Source organism: Thunnus albacares, chromosome 16, assembly GCF_914725855.1.
Source record: "Thunnus albacares chromosome 16, fThuAlb1.1, whole genome shotgun sequence".
Lineage (NCBI taxonomy): Eukaryota > Metazoa > Chordata > Actinopteri > Scombriformes > Scombridae > Thunnus > Thunnus albacares.
This window is the reverse complement of record NC_058121.1, coordinates 9970166-9993196: the sequence shown is the minus strand read 5'-3', so window position 1 is coordinate 9993196 and position 23031 is coordinate 9970166. Positions and strand designations below refer to the sequence as shown.

The 23031-nt window shown below is 38.1% G+C and overlaps 1 protein-coding gene across 1 annotated transcript; it reads left to right on the top strand.

Moving 5' to 3' along the window:
- The first annotated feature begins 755 nt into the window (after positions 1 to 755).
- On the top strand, positions 756 to 18682 carry opn8c (opsin 8, group member c). Its single transcript, XM_044377350.1, has 4 exons — positions 756 to 1139; positions 7341 to 7634; positions 9004 to 9335; positions 14922 to 18682. Exons 1-4 carry the CDS (start codon positions 1037 to 1039, stop codon positions 15426 to 15428), a joined length of 1236 nt encoding a protein of 411 aa, XP_044233285.1. The 5' UTR covers positions 756 to 1036; the 3' UTR covers positions 15429 to 18682.
- The last annotated feature ends 4349 nt before the right edge of the window (positions 18683 to 23031 follow it).

The following is a 23031-nucleotide window of genomic DNA, read 5'->3' as shown; positions in this document are numbered from 1 at the left end:
ATTTCTGTCACTCACAGGCTTTGTCTCAGAGAAAGCTTTCCACCGCTGTCTCTCCTAACCAGCCTGTCCCTCTGTTGCTCGTCCTGCTCTCAGCTCGCTCGCCCTCTCTCTCTCTTACTCTCTTGTCTTTTTTAAAATGAGTCGGGAAGCCTAATTTTTTAACGTTATCAAACTTAGAGAGATGTCTCTCTCATGGCAGGGTTGTACAATTCAGATCATGACATGCAGTCGCGGTGCCCAGAAGCCCCGCCCCACTGCTGCAGAGCGGAGTGGCTCCCTGATCGCTGATTGCTTGTCTATTCAAAGTTTATTAATATTGAACATGTCACATGTTCAAATTGAACTAAATTTGGCTGCACTTTCTTGGGTCCCCAGCAATACATCCACCAAGTGTGAAGTAGATTTGGATGAACGGTTCAAGACATATGCGAAGGACATACATACATACATACATACAGACAAACAGACAGAGAGTTCTTGCTTTATATTTAAGCTAATGCATTCACCATAAGTGGATGAGGAGTTATTGTTTTTTTAAATAAGTATATTGGTGTATGTTTTTTGAGTTGTAGAGGATCTGTATACTGTACCAGAAAATTGTCAATAAAGTTCAATAAAAAATGTCAGTAAATATACTAAATCAAATTTTAAGTAAAAGAAACTACACCATAATGCATTTTTGAAAATGTGTTTATTTTTTACGATTTACATTCAATTGATTTTAATGGTTTAACTTGCTGTTTTCATGTGTGCACTCAGTTTTATCTTTTCACTCACAGCTTCACTCAGTGACTTTTGTCGTCTCTGGGACTCCATACCTCCTGTAACGGAGAAGCAGTCGCTTGAACACCTTTCCTCCTGCGAGATGCATTAATCCTTTTGAATCAGATCACACCATGGCTGGCCCGTGTGTTGAGTAACCATGGTGATACACCCACCTGCATAAAAGTCAGCTTCCGTGCACATATCTTCCACTGTGTGAAACTGTAGTACGGATTTTTGCCGGCAGCAGCAACATCAGAAACAGCAACAACCAATGCCTCTGAACTCATCTGATGACAACCGGACCAGCTCTGTGTTCACCTCCAAACTGACCCCTGCTGCTGACATATGTGTGGGACTGGCTATACTCTCTGTCGGTATGTACATGGCTTTATCTGCTCTCTGTTCATGTGCGTAAAATATATGAATTTAAAGACATTGTCATTGACAAGTGCGGCCACGTATAGCTTAACAAATGTTTTTCTCGTTCACTAGCAAATACATTCACTCTTGTTGTAAAAGACTATTTAAAACACATATTGAAGCATCCAGAATTATTCTTTTAATTCATTCTTTTATTATTTTTTTTTCTACTTTTATTGAAATACCTGAAACAAACGGATTTGCCTTGGAATTAGTGGAAATAAGCACATAATACTACTTTTTGTAAATAAGAAAAGTAGGATTTAGACTCAATACACGTTAAACTAGAAAGCAGCTCCCGTATAATTCAAATTAAGGCAGCACAATCTACTAAACTGATTAAATGATGATGGAAAAAATCGTTAGTTGCAGCCCTAAATGAAAATATTGATTTGTGAGCCGTGTTTGGAGCTGGAAGATACAGACAGGCAGCGGAGGCTGGAAAGTATCGACACACCGACTTATGCATCGTTCATTTTGTTTTGTTTTTTATAGGATTTGATGAAAACAAGAAAATATAGATCACCAGCCTCATCCTTTAACTGTCCCTTCCTTTCTCCCAAATATTGAAAATACCATTAAAAGTCACAAGTGCAAATCAGTCACAGTCCAGTCAGTCTTTGATCCAGTCAGCTTGCAGTCAAACCTGCAGAGCAGACTTTGAGCATCCTTTCTGAAACTTTACAGCGATCATTGAGGAAATGTAGAGTTGGAAGTGTGAAGATTGAATCTAATTTAAATTCCATTTTCCAAACATTAAAATTTGCCCCCTGAACGAAAGGCTGGAAAATAACACAACATAACTGACAACACTGCATGAAAACCAGAATTATCAATAACAGCAGTGGCTTGTGTTGTCATGGAAATTCAAGATCATGGCACATTTTTAGTTTAGTGTAATTTATTTGACACAGTGAAAGGACGACAGGTCAGATAAACATGGAAGATGTCAAGGATAACACAAATAAGTCCAAAACCTATTTTCACTGTTGTCCTTGAAGTAAAGAAAGTACTGATGCAGGACTTCAGGTGGCTTGGTGACATCGTGCTACCATCAAATCTATACAACAAATCCAATATGCATCATCATATTATCACATTCACAGGAATGTTCCCTTAGTTCTGAGATTTTCAATTGAGTGAATTGCCAATAATTGCAGATAACCCGGTTTATCTAACAGTTTTCCATATTGAGCCTCCCCCCACAGCAAGTGGTCCATTAATATACCGAGAAAATCAGTGTATCTATTTACTGATAAGGCATTCAGAGACATGGTGAGGAGATATGAAGGAGAGGGATTGGGCAGCGAGTTCTATAGATCTTTTCTTGGTATTTCTACACTATGACTGTTGTGACATGAGAGAAAAATGCACTTACCTTCACACTATACTAAAAAAACAGAAAACAAAGCAAAACTTATTTAATTACACTAGCATAACAACAAATGCATCTAAATGAAACTTAAAGATCCCCTCCAGAAATGTCTGATAGGGGTTTTTCCACTTCCAAATCTATTAATCCAAATCCAGAATCTATGAATATGCAAATATTTTTACTTTCAAGAGTTTAACTGCTGGACTCAAGATGTCTCCTACTTCACTGAAAAGTCGATTCCTAGTGTTTGTGCTCTGGAGGCTTCAGGTTTCCACTTTCCACAAGTTGAATACTGGACCACGAGTGGCTCCAAACTAGTTGTGATGTCACAAATCCTGCTCGTAGGTGCACATGTTAAACTCAGATTTTCAGTGAGCAAGTCTCCACTTTCAGCAGATGAATGTGAAAACTATATTATTATATTGCAAAAACACACAGGCTCTGTTGTTTTTGAAATTCTAATTAAAAAACATCCATTAGACTGTATGTCAGAATTCCCAAACTTTATTCAGGCATCTCTCATCCAAAGATGTGTAAACAGTGTTACACTTTCAATTGTCTCAAAAAAACATCTTTAATACAAACAAAATGCAATTCATACATAAAGTCTGATGCAGTGTCGTTCTACATCACCGAATGTCCCAAATTTTCCTTTTTTTCTTGTCTTACTCAACTGAGAGTAACAACAATGAACCAGTTATGTGAGCTGTCTGCTCTTGATCCATCTGTGGACTGTTACAACAGTGTTGTGCAAGTACTGGCAACAGTTAACCTCGGAGATACAAGGCTTGCATGTTTTTCAATGTCATTCAGAGTATTCACAGGTATCCTCTAAGAGAAGGGTCAGCTGACATGGCAGCGCTGTGCTTCAGTGATGCCTTTGTTAGACACAGTACCAACTTGTTGTCCATCCAAAAGCCTGGTAAATTCAGCACCATGGTAACACAGCCAGATAATAATAATAATAATATGGCTGAAGAAATATTTCATGATTGATATTCACCTTTATATAATGTATCTCGAACAAAACATCCAACTTTTTGAGTTGGAGGCTTTGGCGTCCTATGAAGGAGGTAAACTATCTCTTAAATCGACACCTTGCCAAAGATCTTAGAGCTCATCCACCAAGAGGTCCAAAAAGACATTTATACTAATTAAAATGTATTTATATAGATATAAAATAGCATTTTTCAATGGCTGGAACAAATCCATACTGAGCATTAAAGCGAAATTGTTTGGCTCTGCTAAAGAAAGATCTAAATTCAGATACAGGTAGTCCTAACACACTTCATACCTTTCACATTTCTATACAAACCCCGGGCTTTTAACAAGTGCCACCAAGGACAGCTACACACTTTTATAACAGCAAGAGTACAGTGGATAGACATACTTGTTGACCTTTTTCAGTAAGATTAACATTTATTTCTTCCGTCCTCTTTGGGACTTAGCTGGAGAATTCTGCAATGGATTTTAACAGATCCACATAAAATATTTGATTTCTTGCCAACTTGACTAGGACTTTATCAGTGGTCACTTCCTCTTCCTGCATCACATTGTAGCCAACATGTTGCTTCTCCAGTATTCCCACTTCCTGATCTCCATCCCCCTCATTCTGATAAGTGAAATGTAACCACACTTTAGCAAAGCTTGTAATGTGTTAATTAAATGCAACTTATTTAATTTACACTGGTGGACGAGTTATTCAGGTCATTTACTTAAAGGGGCCATACTATGCATATTTCCAGGTCTATATTCACATTCTGGGGCTCCATTGGAACTCCTTATTTATCTTATACTGGCCCTTTATGCACCTCAACATTAATATTCATCAATATAATGTTGCAACCGATGTCAGCTGATCTTGAAACCACAACTTGACATTTATTTGCAAACATAATTTTAATAAAATTGAATGTATCTAATGCCGCCACTTTCACAGAAGAAGCTGTGCAGTCTGGCCATCTCATCTACAGAAAACTGAATTTAGCATATGTATACCCAATACACATTGTATGAATGCTGTAATTATCATTTGAATGGACCGATTACTCAGGATAGAACATAAATCAGGCATTACTCAAGACAACAACAGAACTGCTGGGGTAGAGGATGATTTTTCATATGAATTGCATTAGTTGTCAGGGTTAGCAATTGCAATGTATGGCCAGATTATTCAGGGTTTGATTGCCTCATTGTGCTGAGAGACAAGTCTAGGGAGAAGACACTGACAGACTAGTCATTGGCTCTGTTTGATAATTTGACCATTTTCTCCTCGCATTCCTCTTTCCTGGTTCTATGCATTCGGCGAGGAAGTCAAGGGGAGTTTATTAGCCTTGCCTGCTCACCTGGAAGAATCAGAAATATGTCACTGCAATCTTTATTGATTCATTCTTCAATCTGCATTCTCATCCCTTGCCAACCTAACTACCTCTTTGCTGATTGCTGTGTTCTATAAGTGCCTCGCCGATAAAGATAAAGACGTTATCTGTCATCCATCATGCATCATTAAATATGAAGGCTTGTTTTCCATAAGTACCACAGACGTATGTTTCTCCACATGGGTTAAGGTACAAATTTTTACCATATTTGGGATTTTGTTCAACGCCAGAATATTTGATCACAGTGATGTTTTCTAGATTAAAATTATGTTTTTTTTGGGCTGAAACTGATGCAGGCTTTATTCAAAGCTGTGATATATAAATCATGTAAGTATGTATAATCTCTGTTACATTGTTTTGCAAGGAAGCATATTGGTAGCAGTAACCATGGGAACCTCCACGCCTGTGGAAATTACATTGAGAATAAAGAAAAATGACCTTTTGTCAGGAAATCCTGGCTTACAATTGCTGCTTAGATTTAACTGGGGGGATATTTTAACACTGATTGACTCAGGAAGCTGTGTGTGTGTGTGTGTGTGTGGTGATTTAGGTGTTGGGGGTGAGGGGTGTGAGCACCAGCAGTCGTCATTAAGGGACATGGTAGCTGTGATATCTCACATTCCTGAATATAGTTCGTTACCATGGAGGTTTACTGCAATTAAATACTGTTCTTTGAATAACAGCCCTGTTTGTGGCCAGAGGTGTCAGACACTTTACAGTCACAGTAGAGGTTTTGTTTCTTGATCCAAGACAAACTGAAAGGGATTTATACATAAAAAAAATATCCATAACGAAGGTGGAAAATTTCAATATTTGCAAAATCGAATGTCAAAGTTGAATGAAGATATTTGAATAATGTTTCAAAAAGAAAACGTAACTTGTGGCATGTTAAAGGAGCTTTATTTAAATTAAATGTAATGTGTGAGTGGTCGCTCATAGTGACAAACCCAAAGAGAATTATCACCCAACTCTGCAGGTTTCCTCCGTTCTACGTTGTGTTTTAGACTCTCTCTTCTTGTTGTTTTGGTCTTACAGCCCACACCTGTTCTGGTTCACTCTCACCACTAGTAGAGCATCGTATCCAGGTGCAGACAGACAACGTTAGCTAGCTAGACTAGCTGGAGAACATAGTGGAGCGTTTAGCAGCTAAGGAGACACATTTTGGAGTTGATGAAGATTAAACAGATTAAAAGGAGAGTAAATATTGGACTTACAGTACCAGTCAAAAGTTTGGACACACTTTCTCCAAACTTTTGACTGGTACTATACATCGACAGGTGGCCAAAACCCTGTCTCAGTATGAATGCTAATGTTGCATCTGGATGTATAAATAGGCAAGTATTTGCCAACATATTCACAATATCAATATGTTGATTTTATGTTTACAGCTTGTTGCACTGCCTCCAAGTGGCCAAAAAAAATCAGATAATGCAGGTTTTAAAGGACTAGTGTGTAAGATTTAGAGAGATCTATTAGCAGAAATTGAATATAATATTCATAAGTATGTTTTAATTAGAGTATAATCACCTGAAAGTAAGAATTGTTATATTTTCATTAGTTTAGAATGAGCTCTTTATATCTACATAGGGAGCAGGTCCTCTTCCATGGAGCCCACAATGTTGTACCGCCATGTTTCTACAGTAGCCCAGGATGGACAAACCAAACACTGGCTCTAGGGAGGGACTTTTGTGTTTTTTGAGAGTTTCACGGCCACCGTATGTTCCCCTATATGCTTGGAAGGAGAGGTTGAGGGCAGGGGAGGGAGTTGGTTGCAATCTGCAACCTCACCGCTAGATGCCACTAAATTCTACACACCTTTCAGACCCTGATTAGTGCTAATCAGTAGTTTTATAGTAACAATGGATCAAGTGACTGTGTATAATGTGAAAGAGGTCACTCATAGTGACAAACTCAGAGAGAATATAACCTGACTCGCAAACTCTCAGTTTTAGCATCTTTCAACTTGTTTTGGTTTTCAGGCAACAACTTTACTGTTCTCGTTCATTCTCACTTTGTCATCAACAAAGTTGGCAATTAACCAGTGAACACAGTGGAGCATTGAGCAATTAAAGAGTTAGTTATTTCCTTCAAGAGTTGGTAGAGTCCGAAACAGAGCTAAAAGAAAATGGAATATTGGACTTAGATTGATCAGGTGGACAGAAACACAACTTCAAATGAATGCTAATGTTAATACAAATGTGTAAATAAGCAACTGTTTGCTGACACATTCATACATTCACACAGAGACACAACTATATCAACTTTAAATGTTTTGTTTACAGGTTGTTTCGCTATGCTCAAATGGTCAATAGAAAATATTGATTGTACATTTTCAATATCAATTTATGCAGCTTTAAGTTAGAGAAAAAAGAGTTATTGTTTTTCTTCGGTCTTCTGTCTAGTTCTGCTCTCTGTTCTGGGCAATGGGCTGGTTCTGGTGATCTGTTACCGCAGGAGGAAGAAGATGGTGGACACTGAGCTGCTGTGTGTCAACCTGGCCGTGGTGGACTTCCTGGGCTGCATCTGCTTCTACCCGCTCTCCATTCTGTCGTCCTTCCACCACGCATGGCTGGGAGAAAACATCACCTGTGTTTACTACGGCCTCGGCTGCTACATCTTCGGCCTGTGTGGCATGTTCACCATCACCGCCATCAGCATCATCCGCTACCTGAAGACATGCTACAGCTTGGTTTATGGTAGGACCTGTTCACTGGTTGGGGGCAGTTCAAGGACTTTGCTTGAAGTGATGGAGATGAAAGGATAAGGCAGAGAAATGGCTTTCATTTTTAAGGACAGCTGAATCTTGTTTTATTGTTAGTAATACAGCAAATAATCCTCATCAAAGGCTATCCATAAAGGCTCTAAATCATGCTCAGTACAGTATGTTTTATGGGTAGATGAAACAGTAAGGCAGTGAGTTTTGCATAACCTCCTAGAATGGACGTGGTCCAAATGAACCCAAACTACCTCAAAATTTCACAATATGTCTTTATGGCCTGGGTGGATTTTGTCACAATGGACATTCTAACATTTTTATACGCAGATTTTCACCCTTTTTTCTTAATTTTTCTTCCTTTTATTGAGATGAGATGTCAGAAATGACATCAGAGTGCATTGTTGCTTTATGCTGCAGTAACGATTTTTAGAATTGTTTGTACAAAAGATGTCACAAAAATCTTTAATCGTTGCGTGGTGTGTCTACATGTGCACAGGTGGCCTCATTAAGGATGTTTTTAGCGCATGTATGATTAATAGAGCACAATGTTTACAGTTCTGATTAGACTGCAATGTTTAGTCAATCAATTAGTTGATCTATTTTACTCACTTTTTAAGCAAAAACGCCAACAATTTGCTGGTTTCTCAAATGTGACAATTTAACACTTTTCTTTTTCATACGTGATGACAAACTGAATATCTTTGGGTTTTGGACTGTTGGCCAAAACAAGACACCTGAAAATGTCTCTAACAGGCATTTTCACTATTTTTCAGACATTTTAAAGACAAAACAATTCATTGATTAATTGAAAAAATGATTCAGATTAATCGATAATCAAAATAATCGTTAGTTGCAGCCCCAGTACTGATGATGCATCACTTTTTTTCACCAAGAAATTAAGAACTCTTTGTCTGGTTTTGTTTTTCCCTCATCATATACTGCAGCTTTTCATATAACAGACTTTTGGGGGGAAATTATTTACCTTAAAACCAGCAAACAGCTATGAAATTGTTCAGAATATCAGGATCATTATTAAGAACATGCAGTACAGACAAAGATGAAAGCAGAATGAATGCTTTATAGAAGTTTTTCAAAGGAATAGTTCAACATTTTGAGAAGTACACTTATTCGATTTTCTTGCTGAGAGTTAGATGAGAAGATCTGTACCGCTCTCAAACATTAGAGTGTTATCGATCTTCTCATCTAATTCTCCTTAAGAAAGTGAATCAGTGTATTTCCCAATATGTCGAGCCATTCATGTATTCTTCCTGCTGCATTAAATCAGCTGAGACTCAGGACTAACACTGTCAGATCACTAACATGTTTTTTCTTTTTGTTCCTTCTTACAGCTGTGTGGCTGGAAGGAGCCAACATCCGGTTAGCGTGCTGTGCCATCTGGCTCGTGGCTGCGGTGTGGTCCAGCTTCCCTCTGTTCGGCTGGGGCGAGTACGTCCCTGAGCCCTACGGACTTTCCTGCACCATCGCCTGGAGGGGTTATCACACCTCAGCGAAGGACGCCTTCTACGTCATCTGTTCCTTCGTCTGCTTCACACTGGTTCCTGTCTTGCTTATTGTGGTGTCCCAGTGTCAGATCCTCTACAAGGTGTCCCGCTTCTCCTACTCACTGTGTGCAAGAGGCATCCGCAACAACCTGCGCCACACCGAGAAACGACTCTCCATGGTGAGCTCAGTGGTGAGAGAAAAGTCAGATATTTGTAGCGTCCTGCAAATAATCAAGTGTCAGTGAGAGATGTGGACCCCACAGACAAAACTAAAGACTTGAGACTTGACTTGGACTTCACTCCCCAAAGACTTGACTTGAGACCTGAAAGCAAAAACTTTCATGTCTAAGGTTTTGAATCCTGTTTAGGGCTGCAACTAACGAGTATTTTCATTATCGATTAATCTGTTGATTATTTTCTCGATTAATTGATTCATTATTTGGTCTATAAACTGTCAGAAAATGGTGAAAAATGTCAATCTCTGTTTACCAAAGCCCAAGATGACGTCCTCAAATGTCTTGTTTTGTCCCAAACAGTCCACAACCCAAAGACATTCAATTTATTGTCATAGAGAAACCAGGAAATATTCATGTTTGACAAGCTGGAACCAGAGAATTTGGACATAACTTTCTGAAAAAATGACTCTGAACAATGAATCAATTATCAAAATAGTTGGTGATTAATTTAATAGTTGACAACTAATATTTGAAGCTCTAATCCTGTTTAAGACTTTTGACTTGACATGGCGTTGGACTTGCCCTGAAGGACTTCAGTCTTGGTTGGAGACTTGTTTTGACAAGACTTTAGACTTTATTTGGACTCAAAAGACTTCAAACAGCCTTGCTGTCAGTGCATATCATATCTCTTAAAAAAGTTTTTTGGGTTTCAAAACCTTAATGTCAAGTCAAAAGTCTTTTGTGTCTTAGTTGTTGCACACGTTGCTCTTGGGTGTAAGTTCTTAAATCTGAACACACAGACTCCAGAGTGACTTACTCTTTCTAGTGATAGCAGTACTGTAGCACTGATTTCACAAACAATTAAGTGGACCACTTTTTTCACTCAGTCGATTAGTTGTGTTGACATTACAGTGTAAGATGCAGTGTCTTAAACTTTAATGTCGGCTCAGTAACTCAACGACAAAATCATGATTTTCATTATAACTCTGCCTAGAAATCAGAAAAAAACACTCATAACCTCAGACTTATACTAATCATGTTTAGACATTTTCTTCAGTACCAATAGTAATCCCTGGGACACTCTCCTCTATCCCTTCATATAGTTGTGATGTGTTGAAAACCTGAACATGCAGACAAAAAATTCAAATAATTTCACACTTGTTTTGAAATGTCATTTGATATTTTGATGATGGTTATGTGAAAGATATGTGGTTTTGCTGGATCAACAGAAAGTATTTAATACCATGGAATATAGGATTTTACTTTAATGAATTTATGAAATTCTTTTGCACTGATTAAAGACACTCACAGCTGTTTTACAAGAGGTAGCTCAACAAATTATATATTGTTTTGGTTTTCAACTTTGACGATAAAAATACATCTTCATCCTGCTGGAATAATCTTCCCTCAAGTTTAAATTTGATCACATCAGAGCACATCTCCAAAGTGAGAAGATGGTTTCTAGGTAACTATATATAGGCCTGATTACATTCTGAAAAGCTATTGTTGTGCAGAATCATTATGCATTTTTGATCATCAAATAAATTCAATCAGTCAATCAGTGGTTGAGGAGAGCACTGTCATACACAATTAATTCATACTCATCATGCATTTATCATTTTTGCCCACTCATTACCCATCTGTAGCTCCACTGATTCTGTATTCACTGTGTTAGGTGACTCAAGTCAGTTTCGAGGAAAAGGCACTTTGCATTTTTCTATTTGATTGTATGATTCAATCTGTACGACAACCTCTGAGCAATATGAAGCTCTTGTGGCTCACAGCTTGTTTATCAGAGAGTGGTTGGGTGGTAATCCGTCACTCCTCTGGGTTTAACATTTTGATATAGGACAATTCATAACTAATGAGTTTGTAGGCTCTGTAAGATTAGTGAGGCATGAAGGACTTTGGTCTTTGCCATGACTAAACCTCTCTGGCATTTCTGTCAAATGAATTTCTTTTTTTTTTTGTGACCAACTTTTTTATTGCTTGTTTCTCCCCATGTGGGGTACAGGATACACAACACAAAAGGACTTGTTATGCAAAGAATATACACTCAATATGAATCAAAAACTCAGTCAGGTATCAACATCTCTGTCCAGGGTCTTTACATTACCAAAACAACTCGACAGACAAAAGCAGCGTGTACCATCCCACCCCCTTATTCCCTATACCACTTAGCTGTGAAGAGAAAAAGAAAAGAAAAAACAAATAAACTGAGGACTCCCCCAGAAACAAACAAACAAACAAAAAAGAAACCCCCAAAAGAAAACAAAACCATAAACTATAGCTGCCAAGCTGCCATTTAATCGATTTGTACACAGATATTTAAATATACTGTAAACAGCATGTCTACTATCTATCTTGAAATCCACTGGCCAGTCTCCCAGATGGAAAAACAATGTGTTAAAGGAACTGTACCCTCCTCCTCTCCTTTGCCCTCCAATTTCTTCAACTGAGTTCATTAGCAGCCTTCATCAATGCTTGGATAACTTCAGATGATAATACTTTGCAAAATAACAGTTTCCAGTGAAATGTGCTAAGTTTTTGGGGAGGTGACCATCTCATGACCAGGTTCTTTTTTGCTGCTGTTAATCTGGCAAACAAAACTCTCTTCTTTTGTGCCGGTAGGGTTATGATTAGTAACTGATAGTAACTGATTCCATAACTGAGCTATACATATCTTGCATCGAGCCTCACATGATTCCCATCCCATGTCACCCACTAAGCCAACTTTAGTGCATATTTGCACACGCCCAGGAAATATCTTTTAGCACTGTTTTGCACTAATTCACACATAGAGACCCTGGCAGTATAATCAAGCACAGGACACACACAAGCTTGAAACAGTTTAGAGTATGTTTGGAAACACGTATCCTACTCCTGGCGATAATAAAACTATGTCGTCTGCATACAGAAGAGTACTTATCATTTCCCTTCCACACATTAGCCACAATTTAAAGATTTAATTTCTTTGGCCAAATCATATGTATAAATTGCAAACAATGTGGGGGACAAAGCATCACATTGTTTCACCCCTGATGAGGTTGGGAACCAGTTTCTATGGACTTGCTGTATAGAGCCTTTAAAGCTCTGTAGAGTTGTCCATTCACTCCATACTCAATAAGTCTAAAAATCCCTATTGATCATATCAAAAGCCTTCTGAAAGTCAATAAAGCATGCATATGATTAGGGCTGTCGCAGTGAAGGAGTTCCCTCTGTTTTCAGCTTTATACATAGACTGCCATATTCTTTTAATTCCTTATTCCAATAAGGTTTCTTAATAAATAACTTCCTTTTAGGATTACGGTTGTCTCCTTCTTTATTGTCAACTTCTATTTCTTCTTTTATCAATTTGAAAAAGCTACCAAAAGCTACCTATCTAGATCTTCTGGTTCTCTAAAACAGAATTATAAATCAAATCACTCTCCTGAAGAGCTGCATAATAAAGAGCATCAGTCTTTATTAAAAAAATAACAACAATAAAGAATAATCTGGAATTCTACCTCTTTCTCCAATTAGATGCATACAGTTTGCAAATTTAATTAATTGGTTTGGAGCTAATACTTCAAAGGAGTCACAAGTTTGTAAGCAGTCATATAGTTCCAGTATATAGTCAAGCACAGCTTTACCCTTCACAGATACAGATGTATAATTATGATTCAAAGAGCATATCCTTCCATTAACAATACATAACTTTGGTTCTTTTAAAAATTAAATCATTGATCCCCATTGCTTACAGATCCATCCAAGGAGGCTCTAGGGGTCATCTCATCCACTTCTTTTAATCATCAGAAGCACCTGCTGTTGAAATCTCCACAGACAAAAATTGCCTCAACTCCTGAACATATGTAAAATTTGACTTAAAATATGATTAAAGAAAAACGTGGCATCCTCTCCCCATACTGATTTTTGAGGTTGCAGGTAGCAGCTGAAAACAACAAACGTATATCCGTATATCCTAATTAGTCATGTGACTCAGATGTATTTATCACACCTGTGAGTACTCAGCAGCTGTACTGAGTGAACCTGAAGAAGCTACAGGCGAAACGCGTCGTTCGCTCTTAATAAAGTCACAGTAAAGTCATTACAGTGAGCGGTGGTTAATTTTGATTTTCAACGTATGTACTGATTTGAAATGTAGAAATTTCAAAGCTAGAATATCATCCACCTGTTTGTCTATAAAATCACATCTGTATAGATCCAAGAGATCATTCTTAACACAAAAGCCAAACCCATTAACATGTTTTATAACCAAACCATATATTGTATAACCTTCCAGGTCGATTACTTAATCATCAGACAGATGCTTCTCATTCAGTGAAATTATGTCCAGTTTCAAAGTATGCAGAGTAACAGATCTTAACTTACAGTTTCCTACAGTCCATCCATTAACATTCAAGTGTGTTAAGTAATAGACTCCTGAACATGATGATCTGCTAGAGAAACAGTTCATCTTCTGTGATCTGAAGCACAGCGCGGATGATCCTCATCCTGCTTCACAATGTGCTCATTCATTTAGACGAGATTAGAGTTTGGTGGGGCCTGATGAGGCACCAGCTAGGACTGTTCAGAGCATACCTCTGGAAGTCGCTTTGCATGTTAACTGAATTTCTTGACCTGAGTATAGAGGAGGCATTTCTCCATACTTGTATTTTCAAGTGTTAGTAACTAAAGTTTTCCTTTATACTTACAAACTCTTGAGGTTGAAGGTCATTTCCTGCTGTTATATTGTAATAGACCCTCTTTCCAAACAAGAAATGTGACAATGTGTGCATAAGAGACTTTTCAGGCTCATATTTGTAGTTATTTGAATGTGTGTTAAAGCCCGACTGATTCTAGATTTTTGAGGCAGACACCAATATTCATATTTTAGGATTATAATTATATACAATTCTTTTTCAATACATTCTTTTTTTAAACATATAACCAAATTTTTGATAAAGATCCCTTACTAATTACAAAAGTAGTGAATTGTCACCAATTATCGTCACCATTTAAACAAAGAAATGTGACTCATCTCCACTGGTTACGTGTGTCTGCTGTTTACGAGAGAGTGTGTCCACCAGAGAGTGATTTTGTTTTCCTGTTATATTTTTAGAAGCCTGCAGAGGTGAAATTATCTAGTAATTCTCATGGTAACAAAATAAATATTAGAGTAACACAGGAAAAAAATAAATGTCACGGTCACACTTTTGTACAGCAATGACTGTACCCGTATTTCTGCTTGAGGCGTTAATGCATCAGAAGTGTTAGTAGTCACAATGCTTCCTGCTTTACAGCTGATAATAAGCATACTTACGTCATTTTCAACTGTATTTTGAAACTTGTGAAACATGTTTAAACACATGATCAATGCTGTCTTTTTTTTGGAAATGATTATTCACAAAAAAACTTTAAGCTGCTTGACCACATGATTATTGCTTTTGTTTTTCTAAAGTGGATAGTTTCCCAGGAAACATATGCTGTGTGTGACTCCACCCCTCTGTTACTAAGAAGAAATGATTCATTCCTCTCATCAAGTTTCTGTTTTACAGGGCTGAATTATATCCAGTGTAGTAAGTAATCTTTTATGACTTCCTCCTCTAGATGTTTTTCTGCATCAGCCTGGGCTTTGTGATTGCCTGGGCCCCGTACGCTGTTGTGTCCTTCCTCTTCATTTTCCATAACGAGAACTGGTACATGGCTCCTGAGGGCTTTGTTTTCCCGGCTCTATTTGCCAAAAGCTCCCATGTCTACAACCCGTTCATCTACTTCTACTTCAACAAGACTTTCCAGCGGGAGCTGTGCTGCCTTCTTCTTTCTTTATGGCCAAAGCTGGGGGGGAATCGAGTAGGTGTCCACATCGCTACGGGCCACCAAGCCGCGTATCCCATCCACATCCAGCTCCAGGAAAGAGGCTGCATCCAAAAGACCTTTGGTTTGTCTCAGGACAGAACTCACCGGAAGAGCAAGAGCAAAGGCAAAGGCACGCACACCAGCAGCAACCGTGTCCACAGCAGGCCGGTGTACACCTGCTGGGGGTCTTCGCCCAAGAACGATCCCATCATCTTGGACAATAAACCTGCGAGAGACTCCCTGCCTGTCTCTATATGAACGTGGTTAACAGTGTTCATGCAGGGAGAGGCAATTCGTGATTTTAAGGCAGTGTAGCTAAACTGTGGACAGCCATCAACCAAAAATTCTGGTCCTGAGTCGATTCATTGGAGACTCAGAAATGAATCAGGGTCTATGTTGCTGATTTTGTAAATTAATGAGTTTCTATCTGGATGCATCTCTGGGAGATTGAGCAGCAAACTCCAGCTCCCAGCATGCATCCTGTTAAATCCTTTGATCATTTATACTGTTCATGAGTAACAAGCAGTAGCTGAATAGGAAAGCCTTTCCTTTGTTATCATAACACTGCAAAACTCAAAGTTCAGTGTTACTGAATAATACACATGCAAACACAGTTGTGCATCATTTTACACACTGCTGACATGAAAACTAAGAGGGCTGATTGTAATTATCTGTTACATGATCTGTGTTACATGATGTGTTTGTTATATGCAGACTTAGGGGGATATTTACTAAGCTTGTTGCAAATTACCATCAGGAGCACATTTTGCATCACTGCACTTTTGCAGGTTAGCAGGGTAATTAGTTAGACAAGTGTATGAGCCCAGGCACAGGTCATCTCAATTTGCATGAAGTGCTGCTAAATAAGACCTGATGTCAGGTTGTTTTGACGTGTTTACGCATGTCTGGAAAGGAGTGGAGCGTGAAACTAAAGTTTTCTGGTCCTGAACTTGGAATATTGGTTGAAGAAAAGACACTTTTGGGACTCCAAGTGTCCATCATCCTGCAAGATGAAGACTGTATTAAATAGCCTGATATTATCAGCTCAACAAAAAGATGAGTGATTGAATGCTTTTTGGTAAAACTTTTAAATGCCTTTGATGATCACTTCTGTAAACTGATAAAAAAAAGAAAAGTCAGTCTACTGTGCGGTTCACACTGGAGCTGCTATGAGCCATTAAATGTCAGAAAAAATAAGCAGGAGGAAAATATGGGAAGTAGAAAAGTAAAGTTGTGTGAAAAAGCACAGGCTGTAACATTACTGCTCTCCTGTCTTGTTTTGTGGTGCTGAGCAGAGAGCTCCACTAAAAATAACTATAATGCATCTCTGAATTTGCTCTCACTGTTTCTCTCTGCTACAGTCTCTCTCTGTGTTTTTCGGCTAAAACTGATGTGCAGATTTTACACCTGCTTTTCTCAGATGTTAAATTTAAGATGCAATGTTCATCTGCTGAAGTTGGTCAGTCTACGGTGATAAATCAGCTGTTATTTGTACTTTTCCTTCTCCCATATTTAGTGCCTCTGGCTCTGAATATGTGCTGCGTGAAATGAAACAAGCAAAATTTTCAGCTGTGCCACTTTTCTTCCATTTTACAGATGCGAAACCTAAGTGAGGTCCTTTATTAGGCTTAAATAACACAACAGAAAAACACATTGTAACACTCCCATCAGCTGTACTTTGTGTTAAGTGCTTAGCAAATATTGACATGCTAACGCACTAAACTCGCAAACGTTATACCTGCTAAACATCAAAATTTAGCATTGTCATTGTGAGCATGTTAGCATGATCAACGTACCACTGTGCCAAAGTGCAGCCTCACAGAGGAAGCACGGCTTTAATCTTGTTCCTGCTATGAACAAGTCAAAATGTCTGCCTAGAGAGAGGCCTATTTTGTAATATTTTAGCCAGGTTTGTGTATTATTTGTGCAGTTTTTCACATATTTGCATTAAATGTTTGGGTTATTAACAAGAATTAATATTATTAAAGTGTTAATAAATTAGTAAAGGGTACAGTATGATTACTGATAACAATTATTAATTCATTCATTTCTAAATTTCTACTTTTGAAGGATGAAATGTTTTTGGGTTTTTTTTGCTTTAACACACTCTAGTAGTTCTGACATTGAAACAGTTTAGTCTGTTAAAATGTGGCAGCATCACATGTAGCACAAACCTGTAATCATCATGTATACGAGGATTTATGTTGCTGCTTTGTTGCTCTTTGTTGCTATAATTTCAGCCTGCAGTTACCTTTTCACAGCCCAGCAGTAGATCAACCTTGAGACTGTCATTTGCCCACTCTGCCCTGACTACTTAACACAAAGAAACAGGAACTCAGTAATACGCTTTCTAAACAAATCCAGCTGAAAGCTGTTATGCCATTAACTTCACTGCAGTTACGCTTGTTCAGTGTGGGTATTTACATGTTTGTGAACTGTTTGCACTGCTTGAACTCTTCAATTGTATAGTGTTTGTAATATTTGTACACTTTACGGTTGTTTTGTTGCTCCAGTCCTACTTGTAATATTGCAAATGTGGACATATACAGTAATATTCTGTCTGACGTCTTACCCATATTTGTATGATATTTGAATGTTTCTTCATACTTGTAATGTTTATTTTTTTTCATGAAAATTTGCTGATTTTGGGGGCCACCCTGGAGTCTATTCTGTGATGATGTGGCCAAAGACAATTGTCCTGTCAGTCAGTTCATGAATTGTCTAGCATTTATTTATTTATTTAACCACTAATTCTACAAACTGATGTATCCTCAACTAAATCAGAGAGCTGTGATTTAGTTGTGCTGTGAATTTATCCTTTTAGTGATTTTTTCCTCTCCTCTGTGTTCTAATGAAGCAACCCGAAAAAGTTTATTTTTCTAACACTCACAGATGTCTCTTGTGACATTGAAATGATGTTAAAATGTGTTTCTATAATGTACAGAAATTGAAAATGTAAAACAAAAGATCTATGATAATGACACTGAGGTATCATATGCATCAGTTTTAACTGAGAATAACTGTTAAATGGATATCTTATGATTCATTCTCAACATTTTATGCTTAAATATTCTCATATTTGTATTCAGTACACAGTCTCATTCTCTGATGATTCAACAGCTGAATAAATGGAAAGAAATAAAATTCCCACGCAGCACTGAATCAGCTTTATCTAATTTCTTAAAGTGCTTTAACAGCTTCATGCATGTTAATGATTTGTCTGCTGCTCTCACTTTTTATAGAGCTCATTGTATCATGGCATCAATTAGAAATTTCCAGTGTTTATGAGTATGGAAGGAAAAAGTGACTACAGCTGGGTCAGTGCAGGACTGTATTATCTGAGTAGTGATAAACTCTAAACTCTAACTCTCTCTTAAAAAAAATGTAAGTCAGATATTATTAATATTTTCAGTTCAGCCTGTTGATCAGGAATTTGTAGTATGGAAGCAAATAAAGGCCATAATCATTAAACGTTTATCAGTGCATAATTGTGAAATGTAATAACCACTGAATACTTGGTGTTGAATTGTATGACACTGAACACCATTTATCTGAATTTATTTCATTTGAATTCCCATATTTGAATTGAGAGAAGGTAATTTCAGATTTTAGCCATTTCAAAAAACTTTTTTTGGAGGGCTCTCAAAATTAGGTTTTTGAAATTGCACATAAGTTACCCACTGGAAATTTCAGAAAAATTCAGAGAGATGGTAAAATATCAATGCTATGGCCTTCCTTTGCTTCCATACACCAGGAGCTTCATCTAACAGGTCTCCAGAGGATTTCCAGAGGATTTGCATCCACAAATCATCCATAAATGAGAGTCACATGCACTCTCTCACAAAGGCAAAACCAATGAACTGAATTGAAAAAAAACATGTCAAAGAGGGTGACATTTCAATTTCAGGGGACCAAACTACCAGATTAAAGTCTTGGTTATAGATACTGTGTTAGACTGTTCTGTGAAAGGTCTTTACAGATGAGTGGTGAGATGCTTAACCAGGCTTTTGTGTTTGTGCCACTGATTATGTAACCTCTACAGACATAGGCTGCATTGATGAGCATGCTTAATTGCATTTCCCTGTATGAACACATCACATTGTCTAATCAGGAATTTTGCCATGTTGAAATATACTCAACAAAGTCGTTGAAGCGTGTGGTCTGGTCACTGTGTTCAAGCATTCAATGTTGTAAGGAGAAGCTACGTCTGTGCATGGGAAAGCTTCACAAAGAGGCATAGCAATATGCGGCAGCTTAATTAATTTCCACTGTCAATCAAAACACATATCAATATAAAATGAAGAATGTCTCAAAATAATATCTATTAAAGAAGACATTTGTGAAATAGCATAAATTGCAGTAGTAATAATAATTGTAGCTCATCACTGAAATTCCACCAAGATCAAACCAGTCATGAAAACAGAGACCTACTCAGAATTGGCTCCATGCTGAGCTTTTGACAACTGGATGGAAACTATTTACTTTCCTAAACAAAAATAAATAGAGTCCTCAAGGACCAGAGCCAACTGAAAACCCCCATAACAAAAGGGCAAAAGTGCTGTTTGTTTATTTGAACATTCCCCCCCGCTGACAAGTTATCATGTGTAGTCCAAATAGTTGCAGGTCAGGTGAAACAGAGACTCTGAATTTCCCAGTGTATGTATGACACAGTAGAAACATAAGAAGCCTCAGTATGTTTTGGAAATAATGTCTGTCTGGACATATTGCATGTGTTTAAGCTCTGGATTGGGAGAATGGCTTCAAATGTTGTTAAATATGATTAATTTGGTAATTTAATTCAAATCTGATGAAAGGAAATTGGATGAGGGAAGCAAATTCATCATGATTTGAAAAGAAAAGTGAGCTTTAAGAAAAACAGAAAAACATACTGAGAAACTGACCCTCCATGCTAAAACAAGACAGAGCATACAGCAGTGATAGTGACTGTAATGTGTGAGGCTGTAATGTAATCAAGTTTATTTTTGCTGGAGGTGAAAGTTAAAACTGGCTTCACATATGTGTCACAGTGGAAGCCGTTGGTAACCTGTATTAAAAGGACTCAACATGTGAAAATGAAAGTGATTAGACTGAGATGATTTTGTAGTAATACATTTTTTTGTATGTGTGAAGATGGTGCCCCCCCCCCAAAAAAAACCCCAGTATATATCAGTATATACAGTAAATAATAAGACAATAGAATTAATAGAATTGATAGTAGAAAACATACAGTTAAAGGATTCAACAGGTGCAGAGGGAGGTTGTTTCCAATAGTTACGTACTCATTCATATACAGAGTTACCTTTATAAAAATACACTCAAAATGTAAAGGCTCAATATCAAGGATAATTAACTCAGAAACCAGATTAGGGGACACATATGTGGCTACATCACCACCCTTACTGCTCTGTCAACTCTGTACAGGGTATAGTTTGTAAGTTTAATTTCATTGTCAGATATTTTGCTAGTGAGCCAAGTTTCTGATAAAGTGGAATGGGTCACACAACCAACCAGTGACAGTTGTAGTACCTGACAGAGCTACGCAGCATCAGCATCATTCACAGCATCAACAGCACCACCACTTCTTTGACCTTAATGTAGCCCAGTATGTTGACACCTGAAGATCATGCAGATGTTTTGGTTGTATGTGAGGATACACATGTGGAACTTTGTTACAGGAACCTCAGAATACTTCTCAGCAGCTTTGACTGCCATGCTTACAACATTGTTATCCTTCCACCGTACCAGTACCTTTTCCCCTGTGTAAGTACCTCAGAGCTTCTGCAAGGCATTTTTTGGAAATTCCTCACACCTGTGAAAAGGACATCATGCAGGCAGCACTGTCTCAGAGAGCCAGGAAATCCATAACCTCGTTGTGTCATTTCATCAAGGTGGCTAAGTGAAGTAAAAAGATTGTCATGTACAAAGTTATACCCTGGAGGGACCTCCGCTTGTTCGGCTAGACCAAGGACTACACATAGGCCCTGTCCTAAGCCAGTTTCAGGGAGATGTTCCATTGTGGTAATTATTGAGGGGACTATACACTCACTGAGAACTTTATTAGGAACACCCGTGCAATCTAATGCAATCCAGTACAACATCTCTGCCATAAATTCTACTTTTATGAAGTGTATATGCTTTCAGTTGTTGTTGACATTTACAGAAAGGTGATAATTCTACGTCATTATTGAAGTCGTGTTGGGGGTCGGTGGTGTACTGGAGTGCATTATATTGAAAAGTGTTCCTCATATTTTGTCATGGGGGGTAAATGACAATGTCAACAAAACTGAAAATCTATAAGCTTCGTAAAAATAGAAAAAAGCAAACCTGTTGTATTTGATTGCACAGGTTTTCCTAATAAAGTGCTTGGTTAGTAGTAGTGCATACATTTCACACCCAGAATTTGGACACTCAAATAAAATTGCACACAGTAAATCCAGTTCTCCTTAATACATCATCCATGGGCAGTAGAGGAAAAGTCAGGGGATAAACAAAGTTGTTGGGATTCGTCTTCTGTGGATTGAATACTAAATTTCATCACAATCCATCCAGTAGTTGCTGAGATATTTTGGTCTGAAGTAATGTGGTGGACAGACATAGCACGTCCAACAGCAGGGCTAAAAATGTTCCATCTTATTTGACTCTGATCCTGCATTAGTCGGTCAGCTCCTTAGAGTTGTGTGTGTTGTGAGGAAATCCATTCTCCCTTCAACAGTTTTACATCCATAAACTAACTTAAAGACTGATTGTGTTGTGCATAAATTGTGACTAAACTGACAATATTATGCTGCTTTTGGGTGCCTGTAATGCTGAGCTGCATGTTAGTTAAGCTTTATTTGTTGAGGAAATCATTCACGTCACAATAACATACACACTAATTAAAACAATCCCAAATATGCTTAAAATATCAACCATCAAAATTTAAAGTCCCAAAGTGGAATAAATCTAACTTCCATGTACTTTATCATCCTTGACACAAAATCACAACATATCTGAAAATATTCTCTGAATCAGATTATTTCTCTACTTGCGTTCATACTGTTAGAAGAGGGGCAGTAGGTGTGTCTATGACTTGGCTGTGATTGGCCGCTCCGGGTTTAAGATTCAAAGCTATTCTATTCTTCTAGGTGAACTGTGGCTCTGCCTGCCGATGTTCTACTTAACCAATAAGATAAATTTGGCTTTAAAGAGGGTTTTAGGTACAATTTAACCTTTGAATGAACAATACTTTAAATATTGAGAGACATGTCAAGTTATAAACACACATTCACATTCACTGAGACAACACATAGTAGCCAAATGAACATGGAAAGATGGATTTTCAATTAAATTCCACAACAAAGGTGAATTTAAGCAAAGGACAATGCATTTCCAACATTTCTCCATTTTGTTTTAGAACTTACTTCTGCTGTTGCTGTCAAACACTTGAAGTTCATGCCAGAAATATATTAGACTTGAAATTAAAGTGTATTTCTCATAGGCTACACTCTAGAAGTACATGTGTGTGCATATAATCATGTATCTACATGATGTATCGACCGGGGTGGGGGATGGGGCCGATCTGTGAGACCCCGTTTTTCGGAGGCACTGGCTGTCACGGCATCTCAACCTCGTTAGCCTGGAAATGGGGACGAGGCAGCAGGTCCGGATGGGACGCACGGCGATCTCATTATTGGTTGAAGCTGTCCCACTGGAGCGGAACAGGACAGGCTGGGATGGAGAGATGAAGGGAGGGTGGGATGGATGGATTGATAGAAAGAAGAGGGTTTTGGGAGGTGGAGAGGTGGAGTGGCATTGCAGGTCCAGGTCAGGCAGCCCCCCACACCTCCCTCCACCCCCCCCCCCCACCCCTTCCCCTTTTGTG